General features: G+C 49.4%; 1 protein-coding gene across 1 annotated transcript in view; it reads left to right on the top strand.

Moving 5' to 3' along the window:
- The first annotated feature begins 4,502 nt into the window (after positions 1 to 4,502).
- Positions 4,503 to 24,556, top strand: part of LOC144672872 (SCO-spondin-like) — a 168,098-nt gene continuing 148,044 nt past the window's right edge. Inside the window, exon 1 of the mRNA XM_078534862.1 lies at positions 4,503 to 4,670. Within this exon, the coding sequence (XP_078390988.1) occupies positions 4,503 to 4,670 (168 nt within the window). The remainder of the gene's footprint in view (positions 4,671 to 24,556) is intronic.

The raw sequence follows: 24,556 nt of genomic DNA, 5'->3' as shown, positions 1-24,556 counted from the left end.
ACAGGTAACTATAGACCAGTTAGCTTAACATCTGTCATTGGGAAAATGTTGGAGTCTATTATAAAGGATGTAATAGCAGAGCATTTAGAATTACATAATCTAATCAAGCAGAGCCGGCATGGCTTCATGAAGGGGAAATCATGCCTGACAAATTTATTAGAATTCTTTGAGGAGGTAACAAGCAGGATAGATAAAGGGGAACCAGTAGATGTAATATATTTGGATTTCCAAAAGGCATTCGATAAGGTACCGCACAAAAGACTGCTTAATAAGATAAGAGCCCATGGTGTTAAGGGTAGCATATTAGCATGGATAGAGGATTGGCTGACTAATAGAAGACAGAGAGTTGGGATTCGGGGGGCATTTTCAGGATGGCAACAGTTTTGGTCCCCTTCTGTAAGGAAAGATATACTGGCATTGGAGGCGGTCCAGAGAAGGGGCACTAGGTTAATCCCGGGTGTGGAGGAATTTTCTTATGAGGAGAGGTTGAGTAGGTTGGGCCTGTACTCATTGGAGTTTAGAAGAATGAGAGGCGACCTTATTGAAACATATAAAATTCTTAGGGGGCTTGACAGGGTTGATGCTGAGAGATTGTTTCCCCTTGTGGGAGAGTCTAGGACCAGAGGGCATAACCTCAGAGTGAGGGGGCACCCATTTAAGACAGAGATGAGGAGGAATTTCTCCTCTCAGATGGTAGTGAATCTGTGGAATTCTTTACCGCAGAGGACTGTAGAGGCTGGGTCGTTAAATATATTCAAGGCTGAGATAAACAGATTTTTAATCAGTAAGGGAATCAAGGGTTATGGGGAAAAGGCAGGAAAGTGGAGTTGAGGATTATCATATCAGCCTTGATCACATTGAATGGGGGCGGGCAGACACGATGGGCTGAATGGCCTACTTCCGCTCCTACATCTTATGGGTCATCTTAGGAAGGGATATAAATGTGTTAGAAGCAGTTCAGAAAAGGTTCACTCCACTGAGTCCTGGGATGGGGGCTGGGTCTTTGAATTGATTCAAGGCAGAGTTGGATTTTTGATTAACAAGTGAGTCAAGGATTATGTGGAGCAGACAGGAATGTGGAGTTGAGACCATCAATCAGATCAGCCATGAGCTTGTTGAATGGTGGAGCAGGCTTGAGGGGCCGAGTGGCCTCCTCCTGCTCCTAATTCTTGTGTTCTTGTGGTGTACATGGGCTTCCAAGAGGCATTGGACACAGTGCCACACGACAGACTTGTGAGAAAAGTTATAGCTCATGGAATAAAAGGGGCAGGAACAACATGGATACAGAATTGGCTGAGTGACAGGAAGTAGAGAGTAGTGGGTAATGGATATTTTTCAGGCTGGAGGAAGGTTTGTAGTGGGGTTCCCCAGAGGTCAGTGTTGGGACCCTTGCTTTTCCTGATATATATTAATGATCTAGACCTTGGTGCACAGGGGACAATTTCAATATTTATGGATAAGAAACTTGGAAACATTGTTAACCAGGACAAAGCAGCCCCGCTTGATTGACACCACATCCACAAACATTCACTCCCTCCACCACCGACGCACAGTAGCAGCAGTGTGTACCATCTACAAGATGCACTGCAGGAACTCACCAAGGCTCCTTAGACAGCACCTTCCAAACCCACGACCACTACCATCTAGAAAGACAAGGGCAGCAGATACATGGGAACATCACCACCTGGAAGTTCCCCTCCAAGTCACTCACCATCCTGACTTGGAAATATATCGCCGTTCCTTCACTGTCGCTGGGTCAAAATCCTGGAACTCCCTCCCTAACAGCACTGTGGGTGTACCTACACCGCAGCGGTTCAAGAAGGCAGCTCACCACCGCCTTCTCAAGGGCAACTAGGGATGGGCAATAAATGTTGGCCCAGCCAGCGAAACCCACATCCCGTGAATGAATTTTTAAAAATAACCATGAGGTGGACAGTGTAGAACTTCAAAGGAACATGGACAAGCTGGTGGAGTGGGCGGACTGGATGAAATTTAATGCAGATTAATGTGAAATGATCTAGTTTGGTAGGAAGAACATGGAGAGACAGTGTGAAATAAAGGGTACAATTGTAAAGGGAGTGCAGGAAGGAGGTGTCCCTGAGTGTACATGTGCATAAATCATTGAAGATGGTAGGACAGGTTGAGAGAACATTTAATAAAGCATATAGTATCCTGGGCTTTATTAATAGGGGCATAGAGTACAAGAGCAGGGAGGTTATGTTAAATGTGTATAAAACATTGTTTCAGCCTCAGTTAGAGTCTGGTGTCCAGTTCTGGGCGATGTAAAGGCATTGGGAGAGAGTAAAGAAATTCTTGGAGAAGGGAAGATTGAAAGGAGGTATTCGAAATCATGAGGGGTCTGGACAGAGTTGAGAGGGAGAAACAACTGCTCCCATTGTTGGAAGGATAGGGAGTGAGAGGACAGAGATTTAAAGTTATTGGTATTCAAGAGGGAACTGGATCATTATCTGACAAGGAAGAATGTGCAGGGCTACAGGGAGAAGGAGGCTGAGTGGCACAAGGTGAACTGCCCCTTCAGAGAGCTAGTACAGACACGACGGGCTGAATGGCCTCCTGCGTTGTAACCATCCTGTGATTCAGGGAGCATCGTGTACATAGCGTTGCCGCTTTGTGACGTTTGTACAGGATGTCAGCAACTTTACACTACATCAGCCAGGAGCGACCCAGTATATAAAACATTGTGCACCATGTACACAATGAGTTTTGACACCTGTTGCTATTCATAAATATCTGTGTGAATTCTCATTCTTGTAGGTACCAGTGTGAATAGTAGTTGGAGTCTATATCCAGGTGCTGAGGACTGGACGTATACAGAGGCCGGAGAGAGTGTGGAAATCGGATGTGAGAATTGGTGAGCTCGTTCCCCATTATTCCCAAATATCGACTGTTTCCCTGGCAGCAAAGCACCAGCATAGAGAGCGCAGAGTGAAGCCCCTCCCCCAGTGGGTCAGAGCCCCGCCCCCAGGGTCACACAGCCCCTCCCCCAGTGGGTCAGGGCCCCGCCCCCAGGGTCACACAGCCCCTCCCCCAGGGAACATACAGCCCCTCCCCCAGGGAACATACAGCCCCTCCCCCAGGGTCACACAGCCCCTCCCCCAGGGTCACACAGCCCCTCCCCCAGGGAACATACAGCCCCTCCCCCAGGGAACACAGCCCCTCCCCCAGGGAACATACAGCCCCTCCCCCAGTGGGTCAGAGCCCCGCCCCCAGGGTCACACAACCCCTCCCCCAGTGGGTCAGGGCCCCACCCCCAGGGTTACACAGCCCCTCCCCCAGTGGGTCAGAGCCCCGCCCCCAGGGTCACACAGCCCCTCCCCCAGTGGGTCAGGGCCCCGCCCCCAGGGTCACACAACCCCTCCCCCAGTGGGTCAGGGCCCTGCCCCCAGGGTCTCACAGCCCCTCCCCCAGTGGGACAGGGCCCCGCCCCCAGGGTCACACAGCCCCTCCCCCAGTGGGTCAGAGCCCCGCCCCCAGGGTCACACAGCCCCTCCCCCAGTGGGTCAGGGCCCCGCCCCCAGGGTCACACAACCCCTCCCCCAGTGGGACAGGGCCCTGCCCCCAGGGTCACATAGCCCCTCCCCCAGTGGGACAGGGCCCCGCCCCCAGGGTCACACAGCCCCTCCCCCAGTGGGACAGGGCCCCGCCCCCAGGGTCACACAGCCCCTCCCCCAGTGGGACAGGGCCCCGCCCCCAGGGTCACACAGCCCCTCCCACAGTGGGTCAGAGCCCCTCCCCCAGGGAACACGGCCCCTCCCCCAGGGAACACGGCCCCTCCCCCAGGGTTACACAGCCCCTCCCCCAGTGGGTCAGGGCCCCGCCCCCAGGGTTACACAGCCCCTCCCCCAGTGGGACAGGGCCCCACCCCCAGGGTTACACAACCCCTCCCCCAGTGGGACAGGGCCCCGCCCCCAGGGTCACACAGCCCCTCCCCCAGTGGGTCAGGGCCCCGCCCCCAGGGTTACACAGCCCCTCCCCCAGTGGGACAGGGCCCCACCCCCAGGGTTACACAGCCCCTCCCCCAGTGGGTCAGGGCCCCGCCCCCAGGGTTACACAGCCCCTCCCCCAGTGGGACAGGGCCCCACCCCCAGGGTTACACAGCCCCTCCCCCAGTGGGACAGGGCCCCGCCCCCAGGGTCACACAGCCCCTCCCCCAGTGGGTCAGGGCCCCGCCCCCAGGGTTACACAGCCCCTCCCCCAGTGGGACAGGGCCCCACCCCCAGGGTTACACAGCCCCTCCCCCAGGGAACACGGCCCCTCCCCCAGGGAGCACACAGCCCCTCCCCCAGGGAGCACATGCCCCTCCCCCAGGGAACATGGCCCCTCCCCCAGGGAACACGGCCCCTCCCCCAGGGAACACACAAAGCCAGCAGGAACAGGCCTGTCTGAGTTGCTCTCTCATGTTGGTCACTAGTTTGTCTCTATTTTCAGTACGTGTGTGAATGGTGTTCTGGACTGTGTCCCACATTCTGCCTGTCAGTTAAATGGAGACTGGAGCAGTTGGAGCCCGTGGACACCCTGCTCAGAGCCTTGTGGAGGAGGCTCCCAACACCGGATTCGAGAGTGTGACAGCCCGAGACCCCAAAACGGTGGAACAGGATGTCCGGGGTCACCTGACCAGAGGAGAGAATGCAACAAGAAGCAGTGTGGAGGTGAGGCACTGGAGTCAGCTCTATAGGCCCATCAAAACACGCAACACGGGGAACTCCATCAAAACACGCAACACGGGGAGCCCCATCACATCAAAACATAGAAACATAGAAACTAGGAGCAGGAGTAGGCCATTCGGCCCCTTGAGCCTGCTCCACCATTCATTATGATCATGGCTGATCATCCAACTCAATAACCTGCTCCCGCTTTCTCCCCATATCCTCTGATCTCTTTCACCCCAAGAGCTATATCTAACTCCTTCTTGAAAACATACAATGTTTTGGCCTCAACTACTTTCTGTGGTAGCAAATTCCACAGGCTCACCACTCTCTGGGTGAAGAAATTTCTCCTCATCTCAGTCCTAAATGGTCTACCCCATATCCTCAGACATGACCCCTGGTTCTGGACTCCCCCACCATCAGGAACATCCTTCCTGCATCTACCCTGTCTAGTCCTGTTAGAATTTTAAAGGTTTCTATGAGATCCCCCCCTCATTCTTCTGAACTCCAGCGAATATAATCCTAATCGACTCAATCTCTCCTTATATGTCAATCCCGCCATCCCAGGAATCAGTCTGGTAAACCTTCGCTGCACTCCCTCTATAGCAAGAACATCCTTCCTCAGATAAGGAGCCCAAAACTGCACACAATATTGTAGGTGTGGTCTCACCAAGGCCCTGTACAATTGCAGCAAGACATCCCTGTTCCTGTACTCGAATCCTCTCGCTATGAAGGCCAACATACCATTTGCCTTCTTTACCACCTGCTGCACCTGCATGCTTACCTTCAGTGACTGGTGTACAAGGACACCCAGGTCTCGTTGCACATTCCCCTCTCTCAATGTATAGCCATTCAGATAATAATCTGCCTTCCTGTTTTTGCTACCAAAGTGGATAACCTCACAATTATCCACATTATACTGCATCTGCCATGTATTTGCCCACTCACTCAGCTTGTCCAAATCATACTGAAGCATCTCTGCATCCTCCTCACAGCTCACCCTCCCACCCAGCTTTGTGTCATCTGCAAATTTGGAGATGTTACATAAGTTCCCTCATCTAAATCATTAATATATATTGTGAATAGCTGGGGTCCCAGCACCGATCCCTGCGGTACCCCACGAGTCACTGCCTGCCATTCGGAAAAAGACTCGTTTATTCCTACTCTTTGTTTCCTGTCTGCCAACCAGTTTTCTATCCATCTCAATACACTACCCCCAATTCCATGCGCTTTAATTTTGCACACCAATCTCTTATGTGGGACTTTGTCGAAAGCCTTCTGAAAGTCCAAATAAACCACATCCACTAGCTCCCCCTCATCACCTCTACTAGTTACATCCTCGAAAAATTCCAGTAGATTTGTCAAGCATGATTTCCCTTTCATTATTCCATACTGACTCTGTCCGATTCTGCCACTGTTTTCCATGTGCTCAGCTATTAAATCTTTTATAATGGCCTCTAGAATTTTCCCCACTACCGACGTCAGGCTGACTGGTCTATAATTCCCTGTTTTCTCTCTACCTCCCTTTTTAAATAGTGGGGTTACATTAGCTACCCTCCAATCTGTAGGAACTGTTCCAGAGTCTATAGAATCTCGGAAGATGACCACCAATGCATCCACTATTTCTAGGGCCACTTCCTTAAGTACTCTGGAATGTAGATTATCAGGCCCTGGGGATTTATCGGCCTTCAATACCATCAATTTCCTCAACACCATCTCTTTCAGTTCCTCCCTCTCACTAAACCCTGTGTTCCCCAACATTTCTGGTATGTTATTAGTTCCTCCTTTGTGAAGCCAGAACCAAAGTATGTATTTAGTTGGTCAGCCATTTCTTTGTTCCCCATTATAAATTCCCCTGTTTCTGTCTGTAAGGGACCTACATTTGTCTTCACCAATCTTCTTCTCTTCACATACCTATAGAAACTTTTACAGTCAGTTTTTATGTTCCCTGCAAGCTTACTCTCACACTCTATTCTCCCCTTCTTAATCAATCCCTTGATCCTCCTTTGATGAATTCTAATCTGCTCCCAATCCTCAGGTCTGTTGTTTTTTCTGGCCAATTTGTGTGCCTCTTCCTTGCATCTAATACTATCTCTAATTTTCCTTGTAAGCCATGGTTTGGCCACCTTTCCTGTTTTACTTTTGCGCCAAACAGGAATGAACAATTGTTGCAGTTCACCCATGCGCGCTTTGAATGTTTACCATTGCCTATCCACCGTCATCCCTTTAAGTAACATTTCCCAATCCTTCATAGCCAACTCGCGCCTCATACCATTGTAGTTTCCTTTATTAAGATTCAGGACCCAAGTCTCAGAATCAACTACGTCACTCTCCATCTTGATGAAGAATTCTATCATATTATGGTCGCTCATCCCCAAGGGGCCTCGCACAACTAGATTGCCAACTATTCCTTTCTCATTACAAAATACCCAGTCTAGGATGGCCTGTTCTCTAGTTGGTTCCTCAACATATTGGTCCAGAAAACCATCCCGTATTCACTCCAGGAATTCCTCCTCTGCGGTATTGTCACTAATTTGATTTGCCCAATCTATATGCAGGTTAAAGTCACCCATAATTACAGATGTTCCTTTATTGCATGCATCTCTAATTTCCTGTTTAGTGCCATTCCCAACATTACCACTACAGTTTGGGGGTCTATATCCAACCCCCACTAACGTTTCTTGCCCCTTAGTGTTTATCAGCTTTACCCATACAGATTCCACATCGTCGGAGCTAATATCTTTCCTCACTATTGTGTTAATTTCCTCTTTAACCAGCAATGCAACTCCACCACCTTTTCCTTTTTGTCTGTCCTTCCTAAATACTGAATACACCTGGGTGTTCAGTTCCTATCCCTGGTCACCCTGCAGCCATGTCTCCGTATTCCCGACTAAATCAGTCAGTCCTATTCCCCTGCTCTATCCCTGTGGTGATGTAAGTTTATTTCCTTCAAATGCCCATCCAACATTATCCTGAAATACTTCATTGTCTCTGGCCCATTGAGTCTGTTCCGGCTGTAAACGAGCCCCCAGTCTGATCCCACTTTCCAGCATTTGGTCCGTGTCCCTGTGGGTTCCGGCACTTGAGGTGCCGATCCAGACACCTTTTAAATGTGTTGAGGGTTTCTGCCTCCACTCCTCTTTCCGGCAGTGAGTTCCAGACCCCCACAAACCCTCGGGGTGAAAAGGTATTTCCTCATCTCCCCTCTGATCTTTCTACCAATCATTTTCAATCTCTGCCCCCGATTCACTGACCTCTCTGCTAAAGTAAATAGACCCTTCCCATCCACTCTATCCAGGCCCCTCACAATCCTGTACATCTCAATCAAATCTCCCCTCAGCCTCCTCTGTTCCAAGGAGAACAATCCCAGCCTATCCAATCTCTCCTCATAGCTGCAATTTTCCAGTCCTGGGTGGCAACATCCCCGTAAATCTCCTCTGTACCCTCTCTAGTGCAATTACATCCTTTCTGTAATGAGGGAACCAGAATTGCAGACAATACTCAAGTTGTGGCCTAACCAGCGTTTTATACAGCTCCAGCATTACCTTCCAGCTCTTATATTCTCTACCTCGACTAATAAATGAAAGGATTCCATATTCCTTCTTAACCACCTTATCAACCTGTCAGGGATCTGTGGACATTCACTTCAAGGTCCCTCACTTCCTCTACGCCTTTTATATCCTCCCATTTATTGTGTAATCCTTTGCCTTGTTTGACCTCCCCAAATGCATCACCTCTCACTTCTCCAGGTTCAATTCCATTTGCCACTTTTCTGCCCACCTGACCAGTCCACTGATACCCTCCTGCAGTCGACAGCAATCCTTCTCACTGTCAACCACGTGACCAAATATTGTGTCATCTGCAACTTTCTTGATCATTCCCCGGACATTTACATCCAAATCATTCAGGGCAGAATTTCTCCCTCGTCAGGTGGGCACACGCCCGACCCGAACGGGAGAGAAATAGTGCACGATGACATTGGGCAAGTGTCCCGACCTCACCGAGCACTCGCCCAATATTTGTCAGTGGGTACACGCCAACAATTAAAAGGCCTATTCAGGCCCTTAACCAAGTAGCTGAATTGAATTTTTTGCTGCCCGTCCAACCTTACGGGGGGATCGATGTTTCAACCATTGATTTAAAAAAACAATAAAAACTTTTAAAACTCATTTCTCACATGTTCCTGCTCACGTGACAAAGTTTTTCTTAATTTTAGAATCTTTATTTGTGAAGTTAAAAACCTTCAGCTCCCTGAGGCAGCTCTGTGCCTTCAGGGGGCTTTCACTGGGCTCACCCACACGCGTGTGCTGACTTCCCCGCTCGCACTCCTCTCCCCACACGCATATTCTGACTTCCCCGCTCGCACTCCTCTCCCCACACGCGTGTGCTGACTTCCCCGCTCGCACTCCTCTCCCCACACGCATGTTCTGACTTCCCCACTCGCACTCCTCTCCCCACATGCGTGTGCTGACTTCCCCACTCGCACTCCTCTCCCCACACGCGTGTTCTGACTTCCCCGCTCGCACTCCTCTCCCCACACGCGTGTGCTGACTTCCCCGCTCACACTCCTCTCCCCACACGCGTGTGCTGACTTCCCCGCTCACACTCCTCTCCCCACACGCGTTTGCTGACTTCCCCGCTCGCACTCCTCTCTCCACACGCGTTTGCTGACTTCCCTGCTCGCACTCCTCTCCCCACACGCGTGTGCTGACTTCCCCGCTCACACTCCTCTCCCCACACGCGTGTGCTGACTTCCCCGCTCGCACTCCTCTCCCCACACGCGTTTGCTGACTTCCCCGCTCGCACTCCTCTCCCCACACGCGTGTGCTGACTTCCCCGCTCACACTCCTCTCCCCACACATGTGTGCTGACTTCCCCGCTCGTACTCCTCTCCCCACACGCGTGTGCTGACGTCCCCGCTCGCACTCCTCTCCCCACACGCGTGTGCTGACTTCCCCGCTCGTACTCCTCTCCCCACACGCGTTTGCTGACGTCCCCGCTCGCACTCCTCTCCCCACACGCGTGTGCTGACTTCCCCGCTCGCACTCCTCTCCCCACACGCGTGTGCTGACTTCCCCGCTCGCACTCCTCTCCCCACACGCGTGTGCTGACTTCCCCGCTCGCACTCCTCTCCCCACACACGTGTGCTGACTTCCCCGCTCGCACTCCTCTCCCCACCCCGGCAGCGCTGAGTGTTTCAGCGTGATTCCCATTGGCTGCCCGTTAATTGGCCCGTCAGCATGAAATCGCGGTCAGGGCCCAATCCCGCGTGGCGGTTGGTTTTGTGGCCCCTCCCAGGCCTGACCACTGCGCAACGAGGGGAAAATCCTCCCCAAATAAATACCACAAAAAGCAGGGGACCCATGTAGAACCCCCCTGGAAACAGCCTCCGAGTCACAAAAGCATCATCAACATGACAAATACACAAACATACGAACTAGAGGCAGGAGGAGGCCATTCGGCCCCTTGAGCCTGCTCCCCCATTCAATAGGATCATGGCTGATCTGATTGTAACCTCAACCCCGCATTCCTGCCTACCCCCCGATAACCTTTCACCCCCTTGTTAATCAAGAATCTATCTAGCTCGGCCTTTAAAATATTCAGACTCTGCTCCCACCATCTTCTGAGGGAGAAAGTTCCAAAGACTCATGACCCTCTGAGAGAAAACATTTCTCCTCATCTCTGTATTAAATGGGCGACCCCTTATTTTTAAACAGTGACCCCCTAGTTCTAGATTCTCCCACAAGAGGAAACATCCTCTCCACATCCACCCTGTCAACACCCCTCAGGGTCTTAAACGTTTCAATTAAGCTGCCGCTTTAAGGGGCTTTAAACTAAATAGAGGAGGGGAGGGTTCTGGAAAGGGGATACGAAGGGTTACAAAGCAAAAGGACATGGCAGCATTGCGGGGCAGCTATTTAGGTAATGCTACCCAGAGTGTGACAGGAAGGGACAGTGTGTTCAAACAAAAAAAACAGCAGCAAATAGGGTCAAAGAGGGGAAAAATTGTAAAAAGGCAAAATTAATGACTCTTTCTTTAAATACTCGTAGTATTCGGACAAAATAAATGAATTAACGGCACAGATAGAGGTTAAATGGTATTTACAGCCATTACAGAGAGACGGGTCAAAATGTTTCGTTCGGTGTGTGGGGGTGTTTCTGACACACTCGAGTGTAAAATGATACGCGATGACGTTGGGCAAGTGTCACTCGTGCGATATTTTAGTTGGCGTCACGGCCGCCGACAGGTAAACGGCCGATTACAGCCATTAATCAAATAATTGATTGGAATTTTTTACTACCCGTTCGGTTTGGAGGGTGAAAATGACAAGAGGACTTGGCATTTTTGGCAAAACCTCATCCACAGGGAAGGATCAGATTTCAACCAATGATTTAAAAAATAATTTTTACTGATATATTTAACATGTCATCGCTCTTGTGACAGTCACATGAACAGACATGTTTACATTATAGTAAAAATCTTTATTTTTATTGATAAAAACCTTCAGCTCCTGTGGTAGCTCCGAACCTCAGTGAGATTTTACTGGGTGCAAACTCCAGCACTCGCACTCCTCCTGCCCCCCCCCGACAACACTGAGTCTCTGCCCCCCCCCCGACAGCGCTGAGCTCCTCCTGCCCCCCCCCCGACAGCGCTGAGCTCCTCCTGCCCCCCCCCCGACAGCGCTGAGTCTCTGCCCCCCCCCCGACAGCGCTGAGCTCCTCCTGCCCCCCCCCCTGACAGCGCTGAGTCTCTGCCCCCCCCCCGACAGCGCTGAGTCTCTGCCCCCCCCCCGACAGCGCTGAGCTCCTCCTGCCCCCCCCCCGACAGCACTGAGTCTCTGCCCCCCCCCGACAGCGCTGAGCTCCTCCTGCCCCCCCCCCGACAGCGCTGAGTCTCTGCCCCCCCCCCCGACAGCGCTGAGCTCCTCCTGCCCCCCCCCCGACAGCACTGAGTCTCTGCCCCCCCCCGACAGCGCTGAGCTCCTCCTGCCCCCCCCCCGACAGCGCTGAGTCTCTGCCCCCCCCCCGACAGCGCTGAGCTCCTCCTGCCCCCCCCCCGACAGCGCTGAGCTCCTCCTGCCCCCCCCCCGACAACACTGAGCTCCTCCTGCCCCCCCCCCGACAGCGCTGAGCTCCTCCTGCCCCCCCCACCGACAGCGCTGAGTCTCTGCCCCCCCCCCGACAGCACTGAGTCTCTGCCCCCCCCCCCCCGACAGCGCTGAGTCTCTGCCCCCCCCCCGACAGCGCTGAGCTCCTCCTGCCCCCCCCCGACAGCGCTGAGCTCCTCCTGCCCCCCCCCCGACAGCGCTGAGTCTCTGCCCCCCCCCCGACAGCGCTGAGCTCCTCCTGCCCCCCCCCCCGACAGCGCTGAGCTCCTCCTGCCCCCCCCCCGACAACACTGAGCTCCTCCTGCCCCCCCCACCGACAGCGCTGAGTCTCTGCCCCCCCCCCCCGACAGCGCTGAGTCTCTGCCCCCCCCCCGACAGCGCTGAGCTCCTCCTGCCCCCCCCCCCGACAGCGCTGAGTCTCTGCACCCCCCCCGACAGCGCTGAGCTCCTCCTGCCCCCCCCCCGACAGCGCTGAGTCTCTGCCCCCCCCCCGACAGCGCTGAGCTCCTCCTGCCCCCCCCCCGACAGCGCTGAGTCTCTGCCCCCCCCCCGACAGCGCTGAGCTCCTCCTGCCCCCCCCCCGACAGCGCTGAGCTCCTCCTGCCCCCCCCCCGACAGCGCTGAGTCTCTGCCCCCCCCCCGACAGCGCTGAGTCTCTGCCCCCCCCCCCGACAACACTGAGCTCCTCCTGCCCCCCCCCCCCCGACAACACTGAGCTCCTCCTGCCCCCCCCCCCCGACAACACTGAGCTCCTCCTGCCCCCCCCCCCCCGACAACACTGAGCTCCTCCTGCCCCCCCCCCGACAGCGCTGAGTCTCTGCCCCCCCCCCGACAACACTGAGCTCCTCCTGCCCCCCCCCCGACAGCACTGAGTCTCTGCCCCCCCCCGACAGCGCTGAGTCTCTGCCCCCCCCCGACAGCGCTGAGCTCCTCCTGCCCCCCCCCCGACAGCACTGAGCTCCTCCTGCCCCCCCCCGACAGCACTGAGTCTCTGCCCCCCCCCGACAGCGCTGAGTCTCTGCCCCCCCCCGACAGCGCTGAGCTCCTCCTGCCCCCCCCCCGACAGCACTGAGTCTCTGCCCCCCCCGACAGCGCTGAGCTCCTCCTGCCCCCCCCCCGACAGCACTGAGTCTCTGCCCCCCCCCCGACAGCGCTGAGCTCCTCCTGCCCCCCCCCCGACAGCGCTGAGCTCCTCCTGCCCCCCCCCCGACAGCGCTGAGTCTCTGCCCCCCCCCCGACAGCGCTGAGTCTCTGCCCCCCCCACCGACAGCGCTGAGTCTCTGCCCCCCCCACCGACAGCGCTGAGTCTCTGCCCCCCCCCCGACAGCGCTGAGTCTCTGCCCCCCCCCCGACAGCGCTGAGTCTCTGCCCCCCCCCCGACAACACTGAGCTCCTCCTGCCCCCCCCCGACAGCGCTGAGTCTCTGCCCCCCCCCCGACAACACTGAGCTCCTCCTGCCCCCCCCACCGACAGCGCTGAGCTCCTCCTGCCCCCCCCCCCCGACAGCGCTGAGCTCCTCCTGCCCCCCCCCCGACAGCGCTGAGTCTCTGCCCCCCCCCCGACAGCGCTGAGTCTCTGCCCCCCCCCCGACAGCGCTGAGTCTCTGCCACATGCTTCATGCGGTTTGGCCACTAATTGACCAGCCAGCATGAAATTGCGGCCGGAGCCTGATCGCGGGCGGCGGCCGGAGCCTGATCGCGGGCGGCGGGCGGTTTCCCGGCTTCTCCAGGGCCTGTCCATGGAGGGACGAGGGCAAAATCCTGCCCGTGGTTACAAGGCGATCAAAACTGGAAACTAAATATATTCAGGGGGTATGTGACTTTTTGAAGGGACAGACAGGAAGGAAAGGGTGGTGGGGTAGCTTTGTTAGAATGAGATGGAAGAAGTACGGAAGAAAGGATCTTAGATCAAAAGATGTAGAATCCATATGGGTGGAGGTAAGAAATAACAAGGGGAAGAAGACACTGGTGGGAGTAGCCTATAGGCCCCCTAACAGTAGCTATACTGTAGATATCTAGGAGATAATGGGGACATGTAAAAAAGGCAGTATATTAATTATGATTGACTTTAATCTTCATGTAGATTAGGAAAATCAAATTGGCAAGAATTCATCGAATGCATTTGGGACAGTTTCCTAGAACAATACATTGTGGATTCAACCAGGGATCAGGCTGATTTGGATCTGGTAATGTGTAATGAGGCAGGTTTAATAAATGATCTCAGGGCAAAAGATCCCCTAGGAAACAGTGACCATAATATGGTAGAATTTAGCAATCAGTTTGAGAGTGAGAAACTTGGCTCAGAAACAACTGTGCTAAACTTAAATAAGAGTAATTATAAAGGAATGAGGGTAGAGTTGGCTGGAGTGGACTGGGAAAGGAGTTTAGCAGAAAAGACGGTTGATGAACAATGGCAGTCGTTTAGGAAAATAGGAAGGAGATAAACCAAGGAAGTTAAGCACAGTATCAAATTGAAAGAAAAACATACAATGTGACAAAGATTTGTGGTAAGCCAGAGGATTGGGAAAGTTTTAAAAACCAACAAACGATGACCAAAAAATAAATAAAGAGGGAGAAAATAAACTTTGAGGGTAAACTAGCAAGTAATAGAAAAACAGACTGTAAGAGCTTCTTTAAATATATAAAAAGGAAGAGAGAGGCCAAAGTGAACATAGGCCCCTTAGAGAATGAGGCTGGGGAAATAATAATGGGGAACCAGGAAATGGCAGAGGAGTTGAATAAATACTTTGCTTCAGTCTTCACGGTAGAAGATACTAATAGTATTCCAAAAATACTAAATAATCAAGGGGCAAAAGGTGGGGTGGAAGAAATAAACACTATAACTATCACTAAAAAAAAGTTACTAATGAAACTAATGGGGCAAAAGACCGATAAGTCCCCTGGACCTGATGGGTTGCATCCTAGGATATTAAAGGAAATAGCTGCAGAGATAGTGGATGTACTGGCAGTAATCTTCCAAGAATCCTTAGATTCTGGAAAAGTCCCAGAGGATTGGAAAACTGCCAACGTAACACCCTTATTCAAAAAGGGAGGGAGACAAAAAACAGGTAACTATAGACCAGTTAGCTTAACATCTGTCATTGGGAAAATGTTGGAGTCTATTATAAAGGATGTAATAGCAGAGCATTTAGAATTACATAATCTAATCAAGCAGAGCCGGCATGGCTTCATGAAGGGGAAATCATGCCTGACAAATTTATTAGAATTCTTTGAGGAGGTAACAAGCAGGATAGATAAAGGGGAACCAGTAGATGTAATATATTTGGATTTCCAAAAGGCATTCGATAAGGTACCGCACATATGGCTACTTAATAATATAAGAGCTCATGGTGTTGGGAGTAATATATTAGCATGGATCGATGATTGGCTAACTAATAGAATAATAGAACTAATAGCTGGGATAAGGGGGGCATTTTCAGGATGGCAACCTGTAACTAGTGGAGTGCCACAGGGATCAGTGCTGGGGCCACAATTATTTACAATATATATTAATGACTTGGATGAGGGAAGTGAATGTACTATCGCCAAGTTTGCAGATAACACAAAAATAGGTGGGAAGGCAAGTGGTGAGGGTGACACAAAGAGTCTACAGAGGGATATAGACAGGTTAAGTGAGTGGGAAAAAACTTGTCAGGTGGAATATAATGTGGGAAAATGTGAGGTTATGCACTTTGACAGGAAGAATAGAGGAGCTGAATATTATTTAAATTGAGAAAGACTGCAGAAAGCTGCAGCACAGAGGGATTTGGGGGTCCTCGTGCATGAATCACAAAAAGCTAACATACAGGTTCAACAGGTAATAGGGAAGGCAAATGGAATATTGGCCTTTATTTCAAAGGGAATGGAGTATAAAAATAGGGAAGCCTTGCTAAAACTATACAAGGCACTAGTTAGACCACACCTAGAATACTGTGAACAATTTTGGTCCCCTTATCTAAGGAAAGATATACTGGCATTGGAGGCAGTCCAAAGAAGGTTCACTAGGTTGATCCCAGGTATGGAGGGATTTCTTATGAGGAGAGGTTGAGTAGGTTGGGCCTGTACTCATTGGAGTTTAGAAGAATGAGAGGCGACCTTATTGAAACATAAAAAGATTCTTATGGGGCTTGACAGGGTAGATGCTGAGAGGTTTTTTCTCCTTGTGGGAGAGTCTAGGACCAGATACCATAATCTCAGAGTAAGGGGGCACTCATTTAAGACAGAGATGAGGAAGAATTTCTTCTCTCAGATGGTAGTCAATCTGTGGCATTCTTTACTACAGAGGGCTGTAGAGGCTGGGCCGTTAAGTATATTCAAGGCTGAGATAGTCAGATTTTTAATCAGTAAGGGAATCAAGGGTTATGAGGAAAGGCAGGAAAGTGGAGTTGAGGAGCCATGATCTCATTAAATGATGGAGCAGACTCGATGGGCTGAATGGCCTACTTCTGTTCATACGTCTTATGGTCTCATGGTCTTACTCTTCTAAACTCCAGTGGATACAATCCTAACCTGTCCAACTTTTCTTCATAAGACAACCCACCCATCCCTGGTATTAGTCTGGTAAACCGTCTCTGAACAGCTTCCAATGCATTTCCATCCTTCTTTAAAATAAGGAGACCAATACTGTACACATTACTCCAGATGTGGTCTCACCAATGCCCTGAATAACTGAATACTTTTGTATTTAATTCCCCTCACAGAAAATGAGACCATTCTATTAGTTTTCCTAATTACCTGCTGTACCTGTATACTAACCTTTTGTGATTCATGCACTCGGACACCCTGTTTACAGCTTCACCCTTTCACCTCTCATTTTACAATTATTTCTGGAATGTTATTGGTGTCTTCTACAGTGAATAATCACCTAGCATTTTCCTGTTTCACTGAGGATTTGAGGAGTTTTAATGGTTAGTTTAATCCCATGTTGCATTTCCACTCAAGATCATTCTTGATGAACAATGATTGTTCCCTTCCAGCGCTCCATTAACTTTCCACTAGTGGACATACAAATGCAGTATATGTGACCGAGTTCCCTATCCCTCAGCTTGTGCATTTTAGAAGTTGAAATCACTAGGGAAGCGGAACTTTCTCAGCTTCTCGCTCCTCCATTCCTTTCTCAGCTTCTACACACCCCTTCCTTTCTCAGCTTTTAACTCCTCCCTTCCTTACTGGGCTTCTCGCTCCTTCCTTTTTTTCTCAGCATCTCGCTCCTTTCCCAGCTTTTCACTCATCTCTTCTTTTCCCACTTTCTCGCTCCCTCTTCCTTTCTCAGCTTCTCGCTCTTCTCTTCCTTTCTCAGCTTCTCACTCCTCCATTGCTTTGTCAGCGGCTCGCTCCTCTTTCTTTCTAAGCCTCTCGTTCCTCTCTTTCTTTCTTAGCTTCACGCTCCTCTCTTTAATTCTGAGCTTATCGCTCCTCTCTTCCTTTCTCAGCTTCTCACTCCCCTCTTCCTTTCTCAGCTTCTCGCTCCTCTCTTCCTTTCTGAGTCATTTCACAGGACCTTGATTTCAGACATTCCACCGCGGGTCTGCAACCTCTCCCTCTTATTGTGTATTTTTTATTCATTCATGGGATGTGGGCTTCGCTGGCTGGGCCAGCATTTATTGCCCATTCCTAGTTGCCCTTGAGAAGGTGGCGGTGAGCTGCCTTCTTGAACCGCTGCAGCCCATGTGGTGTAGGTACACCCACAGTGCTATTAGGAAGGGAGTTCCAGGATTTTGACCCAGCGACAGTGAAGGAACGGCTGGTATATTTCCAAGTCAGGATGGTGAGTGACTTGGAGGGCAACTTCCAGGTGATGGTGTTCCCATCTATCTGCTGCCCTTGTCCATCTAGATGGTGGTGGTTGTGGGTTTGGAAGGTGCTGTCGAAGGAGACTTGTGAATCCCTGCAGTGCCTCTTGTAGATGGCACACACTGCTGCTACTGTGCGTCGGTGGTGGAGGGAGTGAATGTTTGTGGATGTGGTGCCAATCAAGTGGGCTGCTTTGTCCTGGACGATGTTGAGCTTCTTGAGTGTTATGGGAGCTGCACTCATCCAGGCAAGTGGAGAGTATTCCATCACATTCCTGACTTGTGCCTTGTAGATGGTGGACAGGCTTTGGGGAGTCATGAGGTGAGCTACTCATTGCAGGATTCCTGGCCTCTGACCTGCTCTTGTAGCTACGGTATTTATATGGCTAGTCCAGTTCAGTTTCTGGTCAATGTTTGCCCCTAGGACTTGATAGTGGGGATTCAGCGATGGAAATGCCATTGAACTTCAAGGGGAGATGGTTAGTTTCTCTCTTCTTCGAGATGGTCATTGCCTGGCACTTGTGTGGTGCGAATGTTACTTGCAACTTGTCAGCCCAAGCCTGGATATTGTCCAGGTTTTGCTGCATTTGGACATGGGCTGCTTCAGTATCTGAGGACTCGCGAATGGTGCTGAACAATGTGCAATCATCAGCGAACATCCTCACTTCTGATCTTATGATGGAAGGAAGGTCATTGATGAAGCAGCTGAAGATGGTTGGGCCTGAGGAACTCCTGCAGTGATGTCCTGGAGCTGAGATGACTGACCTCCAACAACCACAACCATCTTCCTTTGTGCTAAGAATGACTCCAAGCAGTGGAGAGTTTTCCCCTGATTCCCATTGACTCCAGTTTTGCTAGGGCTCCTTGATGCCACACTGAGTCAAATGCTGCATTGATGTCAAGAGCAGTCACTCTCACCTCACCTCGGGAGTTCAGCTCCTTTGTCCATGTTTGAACCAAGGCTGTAATGAGGTCAGGAGCTGAGTGGCCTTGGCAGAACCCAAACTGGGTGTCAGTGAGCAGGTTATTGCTAAGCAAGTGCTGCTTGATAGCACTGTTGATGATCTCTTCCATTACTTTACTGATGATCGAAAGTAGACTGATAGGGCGGTAATTGTCTGGGTTGGATTTGTCCTGCTTTTTGTGTACAGGACATACCTGGGCAATTTTCCACATAGCCGGGTAGATGCCAGTGTTGTAGCTGTACTGGAACAGCTTGGCTAGGCGTGCGGCAAGTTCTGGAGCACAAGTCTTCAGTACTCTTGCCGGAATATTTTCAGGGTCCATAGCCTCTGCAGTATCCATTGCCTTCAGCTGTTACTTGATATCATATGGAGTGAATCGAATTGGCTGAAGACTGGCATCTGTGATGCTGGGGACCTCTGGAGGAGGCAAAGATGGATCATCCACTTGGCACTTCTGGCTGAAGATTGTTGTGAATGCTTCAGCCTTAACTTTTGCACTGATGTGCTGGGCTCCTCCATCATTGAGGATGGGGATATTTGTGGAGCCTCCTCCTCCAGTGAGTTGTTTAATTGTCCACCACCATTCACAACTGGATGTGGCAGGACTGCAGAGCTTAGATCTGATCCGTTGGTTGTAGGATCGCTTAGCCCTGTCTATCACTTGCTGCTTATGCTGTTTGGCACGCAAGTAGTCCTATGGCCTCCAAAGAATCAGAGAGAAATAGAAGAGCAGATATGTAGGCAAGTTTCAGAGAAGTGTAAAAATAATAGGGTAGTAATAGTGGGGGATTTCAACTTCCCCAACATTAACTGGGTTAGTCATAGTGTGATAGGTTTAGAGGGAGCGGAATTCTTAAAATGATTCCGGAGAGCTTTTTAAACCAGTACGTAGAAGGTCCTACAAAAGAGGAGGCGGTCCTCGACTTAATTTTAGGGAATGAAGCCGGGCAAGTGGTAGAGGTATCAGTGGGGGAGCATTTTGCAAATAGTGATCATAACTCCATTAGATTCAAGGTTGTTACGGAAAAGGACAAGGATGGGTCGGAAATCAGAGTTCTAAATTGGGGGAAGGCCGATTTTAATAAGATCAGATATGATTTGGCCAGAGTGGACTGGGAGCAGCTACTTTTAGGTAAACCTGTGTCAGAGCAGTGGGACTCATTCAAGAAGGAAATAGGGAGAGTACAGGGCCAATATATTCCAGTGAAGACAAAGGGTGGGACCAACAAATCCAGGGAACCCTGGATGTCAAGGGATATATAGGATTGGATAAAGAGAAAAAGGGAGGCTTATGGCAGATACCGAGGGTTTAAAACAGCGGAAGCCCCAGTGGAGTATAGATTGTGTAGGGGGGAACTTATAAAGGAAATTAGGAGAGCAAAAAGGGGGCATGAAAAAACATTGGCAGGTAAAATAAAGGAAAATCCAAAGTTATTTTACAAGCACATTAAGAGTAAGAGGATAACTAGGGAAAGAGCAGGGCCTATTAAGGGCCATAGTGGTAATTTGTGTGTGGAGCCGGAAGACGTAGGTAGGGTTCTAAATGAATACTTTGTGTCGGTGTTTACAAGTGAGAGGGACGACGTGGGTACGGAAATCAGGCAGAAGGACTGTGATATAATTAACAAAATTAGCATAGCAAGGGAGGAGGTTCTAAGTGGTCTGGCAGGCTTAAAAGTAGATAAATCTCCAGTCCCGGATGAAATGTATCCCAGGCTGTTGAGTGAGGCAAGGGAGGAGATAGCAGGGGCGCTGGCAATAATTTTCAATACCTCTCTGGCCTCAGGAGAGGTGCCAGAGGACTGGAGGACAGCCAATGTGGTACCGTTATTCAAGAAGGGAGGGAGGGATAAACCAGGGAACTACAGGCCAGTCAGTCTAACCTCAGTGGCGGGGAAACTATCGGAAGCAATTCTGAGGAACAGAATTAATCTCCACTTGGAGAGGCAGGGATTAATCAAGGTCAGTCAGCAAGGCTTTTGATAAGGTCCCACATGGGAGACTGATAACAAAGGTAAGAGCCCATGAGATCCAAGGCAATTTGGCAAATTGGATCCAGAATTGGCTGATTGGCAGGAAGCAGAGGGTGATGGTCAAGGGGTGTTTTTGTGACTGGATGCCTGTGTCCAGTGGGGTTCCACAGAGATTGGTGTAGGGTCCCTTGCTGTTTGTGGTAAGTATAAACGATTTAAACTCGAATGTAGGAGGGTTGATCAGTAAGTTCACGGATGACACGAAAATTGGTGGGGTGGCAAATAGTGAGGAGGATAGCCTTAGATTACAGGAGGATATAGATGGGCTGGTCAGATGGGCTGATCAGTGGCGAATGGAATTTAATCTGGATAAATGTGAGGTGATGCACTTGGGCAGGACAAACAAGGCACGGGAATACACGATGAATGGTAGGACCCTGGGAAGCTCCAAGGATGAGAGGGACCTTGGTGTGCATGTCCACCGGTCCCTTAAGGTAGCGGGACAGGTAGCTAAGGTGGTTAAGAAGGCATATGGGATACTTGCCTTTATTAGCCGAGGCATAGAATATAAGAGCAGGGAGGTTATGTTGGAACTGTATAAAACACTGGTTAGGCCACAGCTAGAGTATTGCGTGCAGTTCTGGAATCCACATTATAGGAAGGATGTGATTGCAGTAGAGAGAGAGCAGAGGAGATTTACCAGGATGTTGCCTGGGCTGGAGAGTTTTAATTATGAGGAGAGATTGGATAGAATGGGGTTATTTTCCCTGGAGCAGAGGAGATTGAGGGGGGACATGATTGAGGTGTATAAAATTATGAGGGGCATAGATAGGGTAGACAGGAAGGAACTTTTCCCCTTGGTGGAGGGATCAATAACCAGGGAGCATAGATTTAAGGTAAGGGGCAGGAGGTTTAGAGGGGATGTGAGGAAGAATTTTTTCACCCAGAGGGTGTTGGGAATCTGGAACTCACTGCCTGAAAGGGTGGTAGAGGCAGAAACCCTCATAACATTTAAGAAGTATTTGGTTGTGCACTTGTGATGCCATGACATACAAGGCTATGGGCCTAGTGATGGAAAATGGGATTAGAATAGGTACTAGCTTTACCGGTGCAGAATTGATGGGCTGAAGGGCCTTGTTCTGTGCTGTAGACCTCTATGACTCTATGACTTTATGACTCTGTGTTGAGGAGTTGAGAAATTTCTTCACCCAGAGTGGTGAGCCTGTGGAATTCGTTACCACAGAAAGTAGTTGAGGCCAAAACATTGTATGTTTTCAAGAAGGAGTTAGATATAGCTCTTGGGGTGAAAGGGATCAAAGGATATGGGGAGAAAGCGGGAGCAGGTTATTGAGGTGGATGATCAGCCATGATCACAATGAATGACGGAACAGGCTCGAAGGGCTGAATGGCCTACTCCTGCTCCTAGTTTCTATGTGTTATAACTTCACTAGGTTGACACCTTGTTTTTAGGTATGCCTAGTGCTGTCCCTGGGGCAGCTCACCACCACCTTCTCAAAGGCAATTCGGGATGGGCAATAAATGCTGGCCCAGCCAGTGAAGCTCACATCCTGTGAATGAATAAAACTATCCTGGATAGTTTCTTGGAACAGTATATTCTGGAGCCCACCAGAGAGCAGGCTATACTAGACCTGGTACTGTGCAACGAGATAAGATTAATTAATGATCCCGTAGTGGATCCACCCTTAAGTAGCAGCGACCATAATATGATTGAATTTTACATTAAGTTTGAGGGAGGGAGGAGTGGGCCCAAGGTTATGTTTTTAAACTTAAATATGGGCAATTCTGAAGGTATCAAAGCAGAGCTGGTGAAAGTGAACTGGCAAATTAGGTTAAGGGATACGTCAATAGACATGTAGTAGCTAATATTTAATGGGATATTTCAGAATGCACAGAATAGATACATTCCAATGAGTAAGAAAAAGCCTGAGGGATGGACACACCATCTGTGGCTAGAAAGGTTAAATATAGCATCAAACTTAAAGAAAAGTATATAATTTTGCAAAGGTAGAAGGCCAGAAGATTTGACAGAATATATGGAACAGCAAAGGATGACTAAAAGATTAATAAGGAGAGAAAAATAAGAGTATGAGAGAAAGCTAGCCGGAAATATAAAAATAATAGTAAGAGTTTGTCTAAATATATTTAAAAAGAAGCAAGTTAACAAAGTGAGTGTTGGTCCTATAAAAAGTGAGTCTGGAGAATTGCTAATGGAAAACAAGGAAATGACAGATAAATTGAATAATTATTTCACATCAGTTTTCACTATCGAGGATACAAGTAACATCCCAGAAGCAGCTATAAACCAGGAAATGGAAGGGAGGGAAGAACTCAGGAAAATTAGAATCACCAGAGAAGTGGCACTGAGTAAATTGTTGGAGCTGTGGGCTGACAAACCCCCGGGTCCTAATGGACTTCATCCGAGGATCTAAAAAGAAGTGGCTAGTGAGGTAGTTGATCCATTGATTTTAATTTTCCTAAACTCCCCAGATTCAGGGAAGGTTCGATTAGATTGGAAAATAACAAATGTAACTCCTTTATTCAAAAAGGGTGGGAGACAGAACGTGGGAAACTACAGGCCAGTTAGCTTAACATCTGTCATAGGGAAAATGTTAGAAACTATTATTAAAAAAAACTATAGCAGGGCACTTGGATAAGTTAAAGGTAAATCAGGCAGGGTCAATGTAGTTTTGTAAAAAGGAAATCATGTTTAACTAATTTATTGGAGTTCTTTGAGGAAGTAACGTGTGCTGTGGATAAAGGGGAACTGGTGGATGTACTGTACTTAGGTTTCCAGAAGGTATTTGATAAGGTGCCACATCAAAGGTTATTATGGAAAATAAAATATCATGGTGTAGGGGGTAACATATTGGCATGGGTAGAAGATTGGCTGGATAACAGGAAACAGAGAGTGGGCATAAATGGGTCTTTTTCTGGTTGGCAGGATGTGACGAGTGGTGTGCCACAGGGATCAGCGCTGGGACCTCAACTGTTTATACTTTATATACATGACTTGGATGAAGGGATGGATGGGATGGTTGCCAAATTTGCTGATGACACAAAGATAGGTAGGAAAGTAAGTTGTGAAGAGGATATAAGGGGGATACAAACAGATATAGATAGGCTAAGTGAGCAGGCAAAGACCTGGAAGATGGAGTATAATGTGGGAAAATGTGAAATTGTCCATTTTGACAGAAAGAATATAAGAGAAGCTTATTATCTAAATGGCGAGAGATTACAGATCTCTGAGATGCAGAGGGATCTGGGTGTCCTAGTGCATGAATCACAAAAGGTTAGTATGCAGGTACAGCAGGTAATTAGGAAAGCTAATAGAATGTTTTCATTTATTGAGAGGGGGATTGAATACAAAAGTAGGGAGGTTATTCTTCAGTTATACAGGACACTGGTGAGACCACATCTGGAGTATTGTGTACAGTACTGGTCTCCTTATTTTGGGAAGGATGTAAATGCCTTGGAAAAGGCGGTGGAAGCAGACTCTTTGAATATTTTTAAGGCAGAGGTAGATAGATTCTTGCTCAGCAAGTGGCTGATAGGTTACAGGGGGCAGGTGGGATGCAGATTTGAGGTTATTATCAGATCAGTCATGACCTTATTAAATGGCTGTTACGACCAATGCAGTTGGTAAAGCTGAGTTATTTAAAAATCCCAAAGGGAAACTTTAAACAACTGTCAAAACCTATAATTTTAAGTGTTATGTTTGAGATGCGACTCTAAATTCAGGTATCAGACCACTAGTTCTCAAGGTTTTACATTAAACTAAGTGAAACATTTTATTAATTTACACAGGTTAAATATATACACATGGTTACAAATTACTACTATCATAACTTTTAACAAATTTCCAAACTAATCTCCACTAAGGCAACAACAACCCTTGGACTTAACCAAACACCAGGCAAAGCATTTTCACCTTACAGATTCAAAGTAAGGTTCCTTTCACTTTGGTTCCTGTGGAGTCAGTTGGAGGCTTACAGCTGTCTTTTGATCTCACATTGCCTCTGCCCTGCACACC

The sequence above is a fragment of the Cetorhinus maximus genome, unplaced genomic scaffold (genome assembly GCF_964194155.1).
Source record: "Cetorhinus maximus unplaced genomic scaffold, sCetMax3.hap1.1 HAP1_SCAFFOLD_135, whole genome shotgun sequence".
Classification (NCBI taxonomy): Eukaryota; Metazoa; Chordata; class Chondrichthyes; order Lamniformes; family Cetorhinidae; genus Cetorhinus; species Cetorhinus maximus.
The sequence above is the reverse complement of the archived record's forward strand: the minus strand, read 5'-3'. Positions and strand labels throughout refer to the sequence as shown.